Genomic DNA, 16462 nt, shown 5'->3' with positions numbered 1-16462 from the left:
CCTGTTTTGCCTCCTCACTGTACAGATACCAGACGCTCTCTAAAGTGGGTTTGATTCTGTGGCAGCCCTATCCTCTGCCTCCCACACTCAGGATCAGGTACATAATCTGTGGATCTGGTGCAAAATGAAAATACAGGACCCCTTGCCCAAAAATGATTAAGAATTTCAAGATGGCAGTAGCAGATCATTGAACCAACCACTGGGCCCTTCCAAGTGCATGGTCCCGTGTGACTACATAGGTCTCATATCTGTAAAGCTGGCTCTGCCCACACCCCTTTCCAGCTGGTGATGGCTCCTCTCCCTTCTCCTGTCCTCAGCTGCTTTCTAGGACAGCTCCTCAGGGCCTCAGGGCAGGAGCCCAGCCCCAGACACCTCCAAAGGTCCAGAGCCCTGTTCAGCAGGCACTCGGCACAGATTCCTACAGTCCCTCTGGAAATCTTCACACCTACACTACCTCTGGGCTGCAGGATACGTACATCCTTCTCAAATCAGTGCTTATTGATTGAGCCCCACCTGGCTAAGCCTGTGGAAGAGAGGACAAGTTGATAAACGCTCCATCCCTGCCCTCCAGGAGTTCAGTTTATAGCAGGATTAAAACTGAAAAAAGAGCAGGACCAAACACGGATTCTGTGGGTTCAGAGAAAAATAATCATATTTGATTAGGAAACGAATTTTCAAAAGAGACAGCATAAAGATGGACTTTCATGAGTGGGCAAGATTTTATTAATCCGAGGAGTAAAAGGGCATTCCAGGGAGAGGGCACAGCAGGGGCAAAGGCTTGGAGGTGGGAAGATGCATGGCAGGTTCTAGAATCCTGAGTTATGTAGTTTGCCAAGGCATACTGATGGCGGAATAGTGGAAAGAGACTGGAAGGGAATCTTAGGGTCTGCTGTAGACAGCTCTAAGAGCTGCGGTGAAGCGTCTGTACTCCTGTACTTCCGTAGAGGAGACACTGAGGGGGCTTTAGCTGTGGTGTGTATTTGGGATCAAAGGGAGAAGAGAGAAGACTTCCTCCACTTGGCCCTCCCAGCTTGCCTGTGAGCACAAAGCCTCACTTTTCTGCAAAACAGGCCGCTCCTACCCAGGGTTCGGGAGCTTATTCAGTCCACCCCTCTCGAGCCGCAGTATGTCTGAGCTACCCACAAGGGTACAGCAGCCTGGGCTCCCTCCCGCCCTACCAACGTGGAGGACCCACAGTCTCGCGCGATCCTGGGTTCTGCACAGCAGCGCCCAGACGGTGCTGGAGTGGTTTGAGGTTTTTCCGCCACTCGCTCCCATGGTCCTGTTTGTGGTGGTGGTGGTGCTGGTGGTGGTGGTGTTATGGAGGTTGGGGGGTTGGGGGGTAGGAGGGGTGCGGAATAGGATCCCGGACTGGGAGTGGAGGCGACTGGGAGTGGGGAAAGTCTCTCAGCCGCTGGTGGACCCACTACCCACTTATTTTAACTTTATATTATGTATATTCTCAAACAAATGCAAAAGTAGAGGGAATGGTATAATGATTTTCCCAAGTCCCCACCGCCTAGCTTCAACAATTTGCCCCTCTTGGCCAATCTTGTTTCAGCTAACCCTCTCCCACCACCCACTTTAAAGAAGGATGTGAGTAGCCTGGGGGTGGCAGAGGCGCCCCCCCCAACCCAGAGTTGTAGGAGAGCTGGTGCCAAGCCTGCACCACTGGAGACTGGAACGCCAAGGGGCAGAGTGGGGGCACGGTAGGGCTGGGAGCAGGGCTCACGCTGGGTAGGGGCCGCGGGGGGCGGGGGCGGTGCTGGCGGGGCGGTGCTTGGAGCAGCGCGGGGGTTGGGGGCGCTCTCCCGGAGACTCAAGGCGCGTGGGGCTGGGCGCAGAGCCGCAGTCTCCGCCTTGCAGCTTGGAGTGTGCCCGCTGCGCCGCAGCTGTCCGTGCCTGCCGCCACCTTCCCGCCGCCGCCACCACTGCCAAGATGCCCAATTTCGCCGGCACCTGGAAGATGCGCAGCAGCGAGAATTTCGACGAGCTGCTCAAGGCTCTGGGTAAGCTGGCGCGGACGGCGTGCCCCGACGGGGAGTAGCAGCCGGCGGTGCCCCCGACCCGCAGAGGATGGGCTTTAGGGACCAACACCAGGCAAGAGGGAGTCCCCGGTGCGATAGATTGGGGCGAATTCCAAGGCACACCCCATCTAGAAGTGGCGAGTAGAGCCCGGGATCCGCGCATCCAGAGAGCGTTTGCGGGATGCTTGGCGCTTTCCCCGACGGTTCGGCCTTTATCTCGAGCTAGCTAATCGCGAGGAGAGGTTATTACTGAAGTCCTGGGTGGGTCAGGGACTTTAAAACTGGCGACTCAGTTTGAGACCAGGCCCTACCACGAAATACACTGTGCTGCTCAGGGAAGGCCGCTTACCCTCTCTGAGCCTCAGTTGCTCACCTCGGAAAAAAAAAAAATCAGGGTGAGGTCAGGGGGAGGAATGAATCAGTTTTAAGGCCCCCATCTATATATAGTCAGAGGGTTTGAGAAGTGCCGGGCCAGTCCTGGGATGACTGGCGGGTGGCCAGTCCCCGTGAGTCGCACCCATTCTTCCCGGCGCAGGTGTGAACGCCATGCTGAGGAAAGTGGCCGTGGCGGCTGCGTCCAAGCCGCACGTGGAGATCCGCCAGGACGGGGATCAGTTTTACATCAAGACATCCACCACGGTGCGCACGACTGAGATCAACTTCAAGGTCGGAGAAGGCTTTGAGGAGGAGACAGTGGACGGACGCAAGTGCAGGGTGAGGCCCCAGAGTCTGGGCAGCGTTCCCGCGTCCCCGCTCCCTACCCGTGAACCGCTGCAGCCAGACGAACCCCCGGCTCCTTTTGCAGCCTGTGGCGCCCTTTCCTTGCGGGGCGTGTGCACCGGCTGTTTGAAGAGAGGATCTGTGTGCCGCGTTGCCCTGGGCTCAAGAGAAAGGCCTACCCCAACCCCTCCCCAACCTCATCCCTAAGTCGCCTCCCGAGGTGCTAACAGCCGCGCCTAAAGTGCGGGCTGTGGGTTGCACCGCGTTACTTGCAGGGGCTTCCGCAGCAGCGTTTTGCTGCGATCCTCAGCGCGAGCGCAGGAGGCGGCGGGGAGGAGGAGGTTTCAGGGCCACCGGGTTCCCTGGCCGCGAGGCTGCCACGTTTCCTGCCGCAGGTGGAGCGGCAGCTCTCGAGTCCCGCCCGCCCGGGTCCCTGGGCGCCCTGAGAATGCTCTGGATCCAGTTTCAGCAGTCTCTGATGGCCCCGGGACCTCTCCCGCCCGCCCTCAGTTTGGTTTCTTAAAGGAAACGACGGAATCTTTCCAAAATCAAGGCAGATTCTGCCTGGAAGATGGACTAAGTGCTCTCTCTTAGTCCTCAAGGGCAAGAATTCTGTATTTCTTTGTATATAGGTCCCAGGGTGGATGAACGGGCGGACTGAAACAAGGGGTTGTAAATTCCTTTTTTAGATGGGCAAAAATTGCATTTGGTTGGTCTCTGGAGTAGAATGGAGGGTTGGCTCCTCATGCATTTTGAGGACAGATGGAAAAACAATTTGCTGCTGCCACCACTTAGTTTAAAAGTGACAAAATGTCTCCCTCCTCTCCCCAAGGTTTAAAGAAAGAACGAATAACATTCCAGAGAGTGAGAAATTGTTTTTCACCTTTCCTGAGTGGTGCCTGTCTGATCTAGACTGGGACTCTCTGGGCATGGGGTTTGGGAGGACACAGAGTCACAGACCCCCAGGAGCACGCTGTCCCACAAAGCAATATTTGGCCCCCAGATTAGCACAGCCTGAAAATGATGTCCGGGGCTTGGAGCTGGCAGGATTGGAGCCCCAGCCACTGCACCGTTTATAAAAACAAAAGAGCAGGACAGCTTAGAGGGAAGGTCTGGGAGTCTTAAGGTAGAAGCCCTGGCGATAGGCAGGACTCAATTTGGGGACATCCAATGGTGACTACTGCCAGAGACAGTAATTCTGGTTAAAAAAGAAAAATCAAAAGTTCACACGACAGCCTGGAGAGTGGGGCTTTATCCCTGCCCTGCCTAGTGAATGTGTCCCATGTGTTAGTTAAAAAGGAAGTATGTGCGCATTCAGTACAGCCTCGGAACCCAGCTGTTCAGCATTTTGCTTTGTGCAGACGCTGGGGAAAACTGCAGGGAATCCCTCCTTTTGCCTCCCACCTACAACAGAATGAAGACCCTTCAGACTTAAAAAAAGTTTTTTCTAGAGACATGTAACCTGGGAAGTGGCTGTGTTTTTATCCTCAGAGCCAGAGACACTCAGGTTTATCAGAGCAGGCTGTGTGCTGCGTCTGACGAGTGCAAACAGAAAGGAAGGCGTCATCCCCAAATCCATGCAAGGAACAGAGCTCCTGATCTGCTGACTACAGATGTGGTTACAAATATGGTGTCTTTACCATTCTAAAATTTTGTACCTCTGATATGAGAAGCTTCGTGCCTTGAATAGCCAAATCGCTTGAAGGGGTCGTCCATTTTGACATAAGTGAATCATTGTGTGCCGTCCGTTTTATTCCTGGAGATGTAAAATGTGCCTGAGGCTTTGCTGCTTCGGTGAGTGTGTGTGTGTGTGTACTTGTGTAATACAAGGTATATTTATACCCCATAAAATCCGCGGTCAGCCCTCTGAGTTTAGGCTCGATACAGCACAGCACAGAAGGTTCTGAGCCGTGCTGACAGGGACCATGTGTTGCTTCTCAGCACAGCAATTATTCTCCCATGCTCATTGTTGTCTCTGCTCCCACTGCCAAGAGTGTAATTAACGTCACTAATGGTTTTCCTGCCCGCAGAGTTTAGCCACTTGGGAGAATGAGAACAAGATCCACTGCACACAAACTCTCCTCGAGGGGGACGGCCCCAAAACCTACTGGACCCGCGAGCTGGCCAACGACGAGCTCATCCTGGTGAGCGAGGCCCCTTGACCCTGAAACAAGCCCGCAGTTCTCCAGATGTTGCCTGTGGCGGGCCCCGAGATCATCACCTTCACTCATCCATTCAGGGAGAGACACTCTTTGCCCTGGGTTAAAATGTGAGCAGAAAGCTTGAGATGACAGTTTAGGTCAGAGGAAATCATTGTTAGATGGTTGGCAGGAGAGAGGAGTGGCTCAGAGGGCAGAGCAGGGCCTAGAGACAGGCTGCCTTGCCGGCCTCTATACAAACCCACGCATCCCTGTGGTGACTCGCTGACTTGCTTAAACCGGCCTCCCCTCCAGCCGGGCTCCGAATGCTTGGGCTCTGGGAGGTCCCAGCGTTCACTCTGCAGAAGGGATTCCCCCCACCGCCCCACCCCCTCCTCATTCCCCATTTTGCTGCCTGGGAAAGATTTCAGAAATTTTAGTATGCCTGCACTGAGAGCCTTAAAGAACATTTTTACCCCCGGACTTATAAACTCCAATGGCCTTCGGGAGCCAGACAAGTATAGTGATGCTAATTTGGGGCAGTCACAGTGTTGACACAATGTGGAGGGTGGGGCCTTTAGAACTGAGGAGGGTGGGCTCTACCTTAAAGGTAATCAGATCGAAACATTTTAAACATCCCTGGGCACACAAAATATACCTGGTGAGGCCAAGTTAGAAACCCCTGTAGTTTAATCACACACCTCCTCCCCCTTTATTTAGGTACAGGGGCAAAGAGGACAGAGGAAAGGACACCTCCCTGCCACTCTTGCTTTGTATTTCAGAACAGACCAAGCTTTCCTTGTAATACCCTTCCCCGTCCCCCCAGTGCTCCCACTAGAAAAGGGGAACGCTGTTGTGGATAACCAGGAAATGATATCCTTTGTTCTCCATCAGACCTGTTGTTAACATCTCCACTCGAAGACTGCCTGCCTGCCCCACCCTAGCAAGTGTCACCCTGAAATGTCGTAAAAGGAGGTGGCGAGGAATGCTAGGACAGGACTCGCTGTGTGACCTGGGCATGGCCCTTCCCTCCTTGAGCTGTAAAATGAGGGGTTGGGCTAAAGTTTGATCCCTGAGGTCTCTCTCAGCCCTGAAATTACGTGTTTATTCTGCAAGAAGACCCTAAATTGAGCTGTCTCTATTACTTTAACGGAGGCTGCTAGATCTCACTCGCTGTCTCCTCTTGTCCTTCCCTGAGATGATTTCACATACTTTCTTTCGTGAGAAAGAACTGGCTTCATTTGCAATCTGGTTAATGTTGTTTCAAGGGCAGGAATAGTTGATGGGGTTGGGGGAGCAATTTGAGGCGGAGACATGGAAATTTAGGAGGAAAAGGCACATATGGTTGATCGGTCCAGGGATAGAAAACAGGGAGATGATTTTAGAGTTCTTGAGTATAGCTAAGGGTTAAGTAGGCTCCGTGTGGTCCGTGAGAAAATGTGATTTTATTAGACTCAGTAGTATCTAAGCAGCCAGCGCATGGACCCAATTCTGCTAGGAGACTCCACCCCTTCCAAATCTCCCACTACAGCTCCACCCGTGCATCCTTCCCTGGGGAGGATTAATTCTTGGCATTTGGGTTCTAAAATGTGGGCTTTTGTTCCAAGCGTTATTATCATTAATAAATCCAAATGTAGGGAGATGCTGTCTCTGTATAACAGGAGGAAATTTATTCTAGTTAACTTAAATCAGCTCTCCCAGCACCCCCAGCTGTAAATTGCCTTACTTTGAAAATTGAGTGTAGTCCCTTAAAACGACTCGGGCACATTATACGAGAGTTTCTTTCAGGAACCTCTGAGCATAGTTTGCAGGCTGAGAAGGACATTTCAAATGTGATTGGAAATGTAGCGATTTCTTCTTGTTTCGTGAAGCCATTTGTTGGCCTGCGGGAGGTGTTGGTCATTCCAGCACAGGTATAGAGTCCAGTCCCCAAACTCTGCCCTTCCACGTGACACTCCATGGCCATAGAGCTGGAAGAGTTTCAGAAAACGACAAGGTTCTGAGCGGTCTGGACATCTGAGAGGTGAATTTCCATGGGAACCCCCGCTTCACCCTGCCCCAGCACCCGGCATCATCTGCATTCCTCACTAATGAGGAAAGGGAATAGGACAGAGAAGGTGTCCAGAGCAGGTACAGCTGTGCCGGTGTGATCAGAAGTTCCCTACTTAGAAAAGAGGCTGGTGATGAGCATTTGCTTCCTTCATAATCACTAATGACTAGTATTTCCCTGAAACCCACATGTTTGAATAACGTCCCAAATCATGTTCCCTGAGAGCATCTCATGGTCAACTGAGGGACCCAGGGGAAGATCCAAGTATATTCAAGCTCTGAGTTCAGGGCTCTTAACCTCAGGCCCCTTCGACAATCTGAAAGATAGGGACCCTTCCACAGAAAAATGTACGTCTGCAAACAAACATATCTACGTCAGTCTACAGAGTGGGGAAATTCTGTTTGGTTTTTTTTTTAATTTTGTGGTTTTTTTAACATACATATTGCTGTCTCTGTTCCAATTGCCTGTGAGAGACCTAGGAGAGCAGGCCTATAAATAATTGCTAGTTTTTGGAAGAGTTGAGACAGCTTACTTACAGTGATATCATTTCAGAGGCCAGAAGAAACCATGCTCCTCCATTCGTGGAATGATTTGTGTCCTCCCCACAGCAAACAAACAAACAGTCACAGAATAGTAGCTGGAAAGAGCTGTGGGATCTTGTTCAATTGCACCCCTCCCCTCAACTCCCTCCCCCCTCCATCCCCGAACTGTCCAAGAGACCAGAGCAGTGCCCCAGCTCACCCAGCTGTGAGTTGCAGAGCTGGGTCTGGGTGCCAATGACACTGTGCTTTTGCAGTTGAGACCATGTTTCTAGCTTGCAGGTAACCTGAGTATTACTTATACAACATCTCAGGCGTCTCCCAGGCTGGACAGTTGCTTCCTGGAAGGTACTTCTACACCCTCTCTGAAGCTATCCCACATGGCTGGTCAGTGCTGAACCCCAGGGTTCCAGCTGCCCAAGCCCCTTGCTCTCTTGAAGTCACTTGAAAAGAGACAGAACCATTTCAGAAATGTCCAATATGCCATACTCCCCGCCACCCACTTCAGTTTAATTTAAAAAACCAAAGCCAGGAAACTTGCATTTTTTATGTCAGCATTCCCAGGTTCCAGAAGTAGTGGAAAACTGCATACAACATAACTCTATACCCCTGTTGCCTCTCTGCCAATACAGAGTGTAAGGGAAGAAAAAAAAAAAGAAAGAAAGAAAGAAAAAAAACCCTTAGGGCTGAGCATGAGTGCACCGCACAGGAAATTGAATGTCTGTTACAGAGTTTTTAACAGGGCAGTAAGTGGCCTTATTAGCGATCTGCTTTAAACATTTTTGCACAGACATCTGCACTGATTGGTTTTCCTTCTCTGCAGACGTTCGGCGCCGATGATGTGGTCTGCACGAGGATTTATGTTCGGGAGTGAAGGCGGCTGGCTTGCTCCTGCTTTGGGGGTGGATTCATGTTCCCCCGAGGAATGTCATAGTTCTGAGCTGCCAGTGGACCTCCTCTTTCCCAGTATCAACATTAGGTGATCCTGTTTTCCCCCACGATAATGCTGTAGTGTTTCCCCCCAAGGCTTCGTGCCTCTGTGTCCCTGGTGCTCCATAGTTTGGCATCTCTATGGTTTCATCAACCATTAAACTGGTTGTACACACCTCAAGGCTTTCTCCTTCTTTGGACTGACTCTTCGGTTTCCACACAAGGTCATGGTGTACCTGTTGACTCCAGCACTGCATTGGTCTGCGTAGTGATTTCTGCTTCTGCCTGCTGCCCAGGTGCAGTGCTTGGAGCATATGGCAGGGGTTGTGAGCTGGGCTTCCTCTGACAGGATTCACACTGCAGATCCAGGTGTGTCTGGATCTCACAGTGTTGTTTTTTAATTGAATTAGCTGATATATTGGTGGTTCCCAGCAGGAAAGGGAGGGCATATTCAAAAGGGTTAACTGAGGAGAGCTCAGAATGAAGGGACTATTTACACAGGCATTTACGTGGACGGGATGAAGAGAACCAACGATGGATGGTGAGACACTCAGAGACAAGCAGCAGGGAACCGGTACTCCCCTAGACAGAGGGACAGAGGGGTCACCAGGCCACAAGAGCTATAGCCTGGGAGAGAGACCACCACCGCGTAGGAGCTGTGGCAGTACACAGAGGAATGTGATCACTGCCAAAACAATGGCCCCAGTATGTGGGTAGATGGAGGTTCAGAGGGTCGGGGGAGAGTCTCTGGCTTGCAACAAGGGCGTTAAATATCCTGACCTCCCAATTTTCAATCTCTGATCTATCTGTTCTAACCACTGGCCAAACCCATCTGGAATCTAGAGGGCAAGAGAGTGGGGAGGGGGAGGGAGGGCGAGGGTGCTGCCCACAAGAGTCACCCTCCCAGGACATAGCCAGGAGAAGAATGGATCCCAACATGCAACAGGACAATAATCCACAGTCGCCAACTTTAACATTTGAAAATTAGATTTTACATGAAAATCTGGACTTCTCTTTCCTTAGGAGAAAAATTGGGAAAATCTGGCATCTCTCATGGGGCCACAGGTGGCTTGGCAGCTTCCCCCTTTTTAAGTAGAACTTACACCCTCTGCCTCCCCATGGGCCCCACCATTGCCCCTGCCCTCCTTTACGTTGACTGCCCGGCTTCTTGGGCGTTTCTCCTTGCCATCCTAGGCACAAGGGTTCTTGGCAAAGCCAGGCCAGAGTTGGCTGATCAACAGTGTTTGGGCATGGATGAAGCCAGAAGACAGTGACCCTTAAAGAGCTCACACCTAAGCTGATGGAGCCGACACCTAAGGCCCAGGTGCCACCACCTGAGTGTAAATGAGAACACCTTTACCTGACTTCTCACACCTCTGCAGCCCAGAACCCTACTTTGCTCATGGGGGACCTCAGCCTCCTCTCAAAGACTCTATTGCTTGCATCTAAGAGGAGTTGTCTGATGACTTCTTGGAGGAAAGGGGCTGGAGTGGGACCCCTACGGAAGGGGAGGACCTGGGCTTCTATGCAGCACCACTGGTTCACTTAGACTCAGAACATAGTCCGTAGCCTGTTTCTCTTGAATCCTGTTCCTTCTTCATTTTCCAGAGGAAAAGGCACAGTGTTTCTCATTCAAATATTCATGTGTACACACATTGCATACGATATATAATATACACACACATGTAGGATGAACACCTACACAAAATATCACTGTCATCAGAATAGTCTCACGAAAATGCTGCTCTAAACATGTCACTCCCCTGCTCAGTAATCCCCATGGTCTGCAACAGAAAGGTCAAACTCTGGCCTGGACTTCAAGCCCTCCAGGACTTGGCCTCACCAGGTAAAACAGAAAGAATGAGGGCTTTGGTGTCTGTCAGACCTGGCTCCAACTCCTGGCCACACCTTTAGTTTACAAGTGCTAGAAACCCAACCCCAACCAGCCCCAACAAAGAAGAATGTACGCTGCCACAACTCGGCTGAACCTTGAAAATATTGTGCTAAGGGTAAGAAGCCAGTCACAAAGGACCACATAGTGTATGATTCCATTTATATGAAATGTCCAGAACAGATAAATCCATAGAGACAGAAAGTAGATTGGTGGTTGCCTAAGGCTGGGGGTGTTGGGGGAAAAAGGGAGTAAAGAGTTCTTTGGGGGGTGAAGAAAATGTTCTAAAACTGATGTGGTAATCGTTGCACAGCTGTACAAATACACTAGAAACCACTGAATTACACATTTTAAATAGATGAATTGTGTGTAATGTGAATTATATCTTAATAAAGCTTTTTTTTTTTTTTTTAAGGAATGTGCTGACCTCCCTGGTTGTAAGGAATGCTAGGGAAGCTCTCAGGACTCAAGCAAAAGCTGCAGGAGCTGGCCCTTAGGGCCTAGAATCTGAGGCAGAGCCCCTTCCATACCTCTCCCTCCATCTCTTACTCCATTTTGATTTCCTTACAGAACTGGTTCAAGTCACATGACCACCCCTGGACCAATCACAACTGAGGGGAAGAGGGTACAATGATTGGCCAGGCCTGAGTCATATGACCTCTCCTGGGCTAGTGGGCAAAACTGTTAGGAAAGGGAGAATAGGGGAAAATGAACTGGTAGTCAGGAACTGTGATTAAGCTATCCTCCATGCTGGCTAGCAAACCTTGGGTAAATTATTCAACCACTTTGAGCCTTGGCCCCTTGCTATTGTAAAATGAGGACAATAAAACCCACTTGGCCTGGTTGGTGTGGAGATGAAAGGAGTTAAGGTTTGTAAAGTACCAAGAGCTTTATAGAGTCCTACATAATCCTTGCCATCCAGCCACATGGGTCCAGACCCTGATCCCACTCCTCTGAGCCTCTCAAATCTTTTTTATTTTGAAGGCCAGCACCCACCTCCTTTAGGGCATCTTCTCTCACCGTCTCTTACCCCCACATTAGGCTCACAATTACAGACTGCTTTGTGCAGGCAGGGCTTCTATTGTGGTCCTGTGTTGTCATTCCACATCTTCGTTTCTGACATTTTCCGCCAACCAGCCTGTGTGGTCCCAGAGTCCAGGAATAGCTGCTTAAACATCCCTGCTCCCCGCCCCCCCCCCCCACCGACTCTACCCCAGCCCTCCACAGGGCTTGGCAAATGGAGATTACTCTGTAAACATGTGCTGATTATCTGACTGATGGAGGCCCAACATTTTTTTTTACAAGATCCAAGCCTTCCTGAATGGATGTCCACAAGGAAAGGCAGACGTAGGGAGTAAACAGCAGTGCTCAACTCAAACACCATCCAACAGCAAGAGTTGTCTCTACCCTCAGGTAGATGGTATAATACACATACCATATTATATCTCAGAGGCAGGGGGGCAGAGATTACAAGACCCATTTAAAAGAAAAGGGTGAATAGTGCAGGAAACCCTGCTCAGGAGCAGGAAAACTTGGAAGAAGCAAACTTACTGATTGCCTGTCCCAACAGCTGTCCCAAACCCCTCTCTCCCTTGCCCACCTCCCACAGTATAGACTGGGAAAGTCAATGCTTATTCTCCCAGCTTGCATTGAGTTGAGTATGTGACCCAGTTCTGGCCAATGAAACATAAATGGAAGTCTTCTAGGGGGCTTCTGAGAAAGACTTTTTCTTCCTGATAAAAGAGGAGAGACTGAGAAGGTAACTTCTCCTTACTGCCTCTAATATGGTGTGAGATTGTGATGCCTGGAGCTGGTGTAACCATTTTATAACCACGAGGAAAAGAGATGCCAGCTCAGAGTCACTGAGATAATACAGCCCCTAATTTGGATGTACTGCTATGTGATTAAAAAAAAAGAAAAAAACCCTGTTTACTTAAGCCCGTTATTCAGTGACTTCCATACTTGCAAGTAAAAGCATTGCTAACTGATACATGGAAAGAAGGACAGGGGTCTGTCTGACTTGCAGATTTCTAGGAAGCCTTGTCTTGATGATGACCGTCAGTGCTGTGGAACTGGACAATGTGTCATCTTGCTCAAAGGAATAAATAATGTCAAAATATTCTATGGGGGCTTCCCTGGTGGCACAGTGGTTAAGAATCTGCCTGCCAATGCAGGGGACACAGGTTTGAGCCTTGGTCCAGGAAGATCCCACATGCCGCGGAGCAACTAAGCCCGTGTGCCACAACCACTGAGCCTGCACTCTAGAGCCCGCGAGCCACAACTACTGAGCCCACGTGCTACAACTACTGAAGCCCGAGCGCCTAGAGCCCGTGCTCTGCAACAAGAGAAGCCACCACAACGAGAAGCCCGCGCACTGCGACAAAGAGTGGCCCCCGCTCACCGCAACTAGAGAAAGCCCACACAGTCACAAAGACCCAACGCAGCCAAAATACAAATAAATTTTTAAAAATTCTATGGAAGTTAAGACCCCATGCATATTATAACATGTTTCTCAATTTCCTCTTACTTCAGCCCCTTCTGCTCCTCATGACAGCCAACATTTCCAAGCAAACAGCGGATGTTATCCAAGAAAATGTAGGGCAGCCAACCTACAGATGCAACCTTCGCGCCACCAACCTAACACCACCCACCACTTTCACAGACATCTGTCCTCTAGGAATACACTCCAGGGCTCTCCCCTCCTTTACTGTAACTGCCCATTTGTGTCAGGAGAGTCCTTGGATCTTGTCAAAAACATCCCTTGCCTCTATATCTGCCCTCCCCAATGTTCAGCAAACACTCTGCACTAAGATAAAAGAAATGCAGTATGTCGCTGGGTGAAAAATTAATCTTCACAAAGTTCAATGAGGGTCAGATAAATGTAGGTCAGAGTAGATTTGAAATCTTCTCTGACTGAAAACCCTTAAATTGGATGGACAGTTGTGCTTATCTCAACCCATCAGAGCCCCATCACTTGTAAGCATACTCAACCGTGAAAAGATCGAACTCAGAGAGGGGAAATGATTTGCCCAGGGTCATCACTTTAGGTGCTCATCAAGATCAGGGAGACTTCCTTCTCTGGATTGAGGTTTGTTTTGTTTGTTTGTTTGTTTGTTTTAACTCATTATTATAGAGAATTTCAAGGAAATTTAAAAATAATTCCTAATATCATCAAATATCCTGTGAGTGTTCAAATTTTCCTGTCTCATAACATTTTTTTCCTATTTGTTCAAATCAGGATTGAAATATCCATACTTTGTGACTGGTTGATACATCTCTTAAGTCTCTTTGAATCTATAAGTTCCCCACTACCTCATTTTATTTTTTATAGTATATTTGTTGGAGGAACAGGTTGTTTGTCTTGTAAAGTTTCCTGTAGTCTGAATTTTGATGATTACATTTCCAGGGTGTTGTTTAACATGTTTTCTGTCTCCTTGCAAATTGGTAGATCTAAAAGCTCATTCACATTCAGGTTTGATTTTCTTGGCAAGAATACTGCAGCAGTGGTGGGTCTGCTGTACTTCCCTTAGAGGACTCGTGATGTCTGTTTGCCTCTCTTTCTGTGATCTTAGCAGCCATTGGTGATCATTGCCTAGATCCATGGTTTCACTAGAGGTTGAAACATGGGCCTATTCTAAATCTATCACTCTGTCTTCACTTATGAGCTGGAATATTTCCATTAAAAGATAATTTCTCTCATCTACTATGTGGTTATCATGAGGTATAGTTTATATAGGAAAAGCAGAATGAATGATTCTTTCCATGTATTTACTAGTTTTCAAACTAATAAATTGGTCCTCCTGGCATCCTTTAAAGATGACCATTGTATTTTTGTTTTTGTTTCTTTTTGAAAGTCACTATGAATTTGTGGATCGAAACATATTTGATGTGTTTTAATTCATTGCAGTTGCTATCCTTATAGATGCTAAAAGTGTCCTGTCTTTGGCCAGTGGGAGCCTCTTCAATTTTCCTCTTGAGTCTTTCGGTAGGATCCTAGTCATCTTTGATAAATTCCTTGCCATTTGGTATGACAAGATGCTCCAGGCTCATTTTGTACATTTCCTGCTCCAGACCTGGAATCAGCCATTTCTCCAAGGAGTCCAGTCCTTATAGGAGGCAATGATATTTAGAAGCCACAATCTAGGAGCCAGGAGAGGGGTCCACTTCTGATTCTAAGATAGAAGCCAGAGTTCTATCTGGCCCAAGAAGCAGGTATCAGACAAAAGAGTTACTCTGTAGTTCTGTGTTCCCTTTATCTTTTGCCCAAGACAATGCTAAACAACGTTCAGATGTTGCCAACACTGTGGTCAGTTTTCTGAGAATGACATCTCTTCCTTCTTACTCACAAATCTGAGCAGTTTCTGACCAACCCCTTTGTGGTAGAGGCAGTAGACTTGGAAACATTTGTCTGCAACTCAGCACCAAGCTCTGAGGGCATCTGCTTTAAAGAGGACATGACTTGATGGGCAGTTGTCACTTACAATCAAACTTCTCTTACCCCATGGGAGGCGGGCTTAATGTTCCTTCCTTTAGTAGGAAAATTAAGCATAATTTCTGGGCAAAGAGCAAATTCTCACAAGGGTTCTGCAAACATTACATGTCATACTTGTTACAATTGGGTAATTTATCTTTCTCAGAAAATTAGCTACAGGACTTGGAGAAAGTAACTTAATAAGAACATAGATCACAGTCACAATTTTATAATTCCATTTGTTTCCTTGAGAGGAAGACTCATCGGCTATGGTGAATGATGGGGAAGGGTTTGGGTCCCTAAAGTGGAATTTGATCAGGGTCTCCAAGAATAGTCATACTCAGGGGAAGTGGGATTTGGGGCTTCTAGCATTAAAAACGTTGGCTTCAGAAACAATGTGCAGGAAAAAAATATTGAATCATGAACTCATACAAAGAACATAATGAAAACTGAAAGCTCCGAGAAAGTTTGGGGGAAAATCCAATTCTCAGAAATACCCAAGATGAAATTAACGCTGAGGTTTTTTCTCTTCCTATCAGGAGTATGTTCAGAAAAATATCAAGTTCCTTTGACCATTAAAAAAGTAATTGTAATGATATAGTTTAATGCTAAGAGCCCATCAGGAGACCAGAATTGTAAGCCTGTCTCTGCCACTAACTTGCTCTGTGACACTGGCCTGCTTGCAACCCCTCCCTGGGCCTCTGGCTCCCCATCTCTGCAAAGCAAAGGTTGCCAAATGTGGACAGAGGCTGGACTGGCTGCATATGAATCACCAGGGAGAATCCAAAATGTCCACAACAAGGAAGTGGTTAAATCAACCACAATAAGCAACATCACGGAATTCGCTACAGCTGTCAAGCAGAATGAGGCAGACATATGTGTACTGATGTGGAAAGATGTCCAAGCTGTATTACATTTTTTTAAAAAATGAGTGATGACCTTGTTTAATGGGGAAAAAAATGGTCAGCTCTTTCCAGGAAAAACACAAAACCCTCAAGGACACACACCAAACTGTTAATAGCAGTTACCTCTGAGGATTGGCCATTTTTACTCTTATTATTTCTGTATTGCTGGAACTCATTTAGAATGAGCATGTATTACTTTTGTAATTTAAAACAAATTTTCATTTAAAAAGTGAGAGATTCTGCAAAAGAAAGCTGGAGTAGCAATACTTATATCAGACAAGGTAGACTTTAAAATAAAGACTATTACAAGAGACAAGGAAGGACACTACATAATGATCAAAGGATTAATCCAAGAATATAACAATTGTAAATATCTATGCACCCAACATAGGAACACCTCAATACATAAGGCAAATGCAAACAGCCTTAAAAGGAGAAATCGACAGTAACACAATTATAGTGGGGGACTTAAACACCTCACTTACACCAATGGACAGATCATCCAAACAGAAAATAAATAAGGAAACACAAGCTTTAAATCAGTGGTCCCCAACATTTTTGGCACCAGGGACTGGTTTCGTAGAAGACAATTTTTCCATGGATGTGGGGGTGGGGGGAGGTTCAGGTGGTAATGTGAGTGATGGGGAGCAATGGGGAGCGACAGATGAAGTTCGCTCGCTCACCTGCTGCTCACCTCCTGCTGGGTGGCCTGGTTCCTAACAGACCACGGACTAGTACTGGTACAGGACTGTGGCCCAGGGGTCAGGGACCCCTGCTTTAAATGACACAAT

General features: G+C 48.2%; 1 protein-coding gene across 1 annotated transcript; it reads left to right on the top strand.

Moving 5' to 3' along the window:
* Positions 1 to 1653: 1653 nt before the first annotated feature.
* On the top strand, positions 1654 to 8585 carry CRABP1 (cellular retinoic acid binding protein 1). The gene is made up of 4 exons (XM_065871489.1): positions 1654 to 2009; positions 2563 to 2741; positions 4778 to 4891; positions 8298 to 8585. The coding sequence occupies exons 1-4, from the start codon at positions 1940 to 1942 to the stop codon at positions 8346 to 8348; spliced, it is 414 nt and encodes a 137-aa protein (XP_065727561.1). The 5' UTR covers positions 1654 to 1939; the 3' UTR covers positions 8349 to 8585.
* Positions 8586 to 16462: the final 7877 nt, after the last annotated feature.

The sequence above is a fragment of the Phocoena phocoena genome, chromosome 2 (assembly GCF_963924675.1).
Source record: "Phocoena phocoena chromosome 2, mPhoPho1.1, whole genome shotgun sequence".
NCBI lineage: Eukaryota > Metazoa > Chordata > Mammalia > Artiodactyla > Phocoenidae > Phocoena > Phocoena phocoena.
This window is presented reverse-complemented; position numbering and strand designations above follow the sequence as displayed.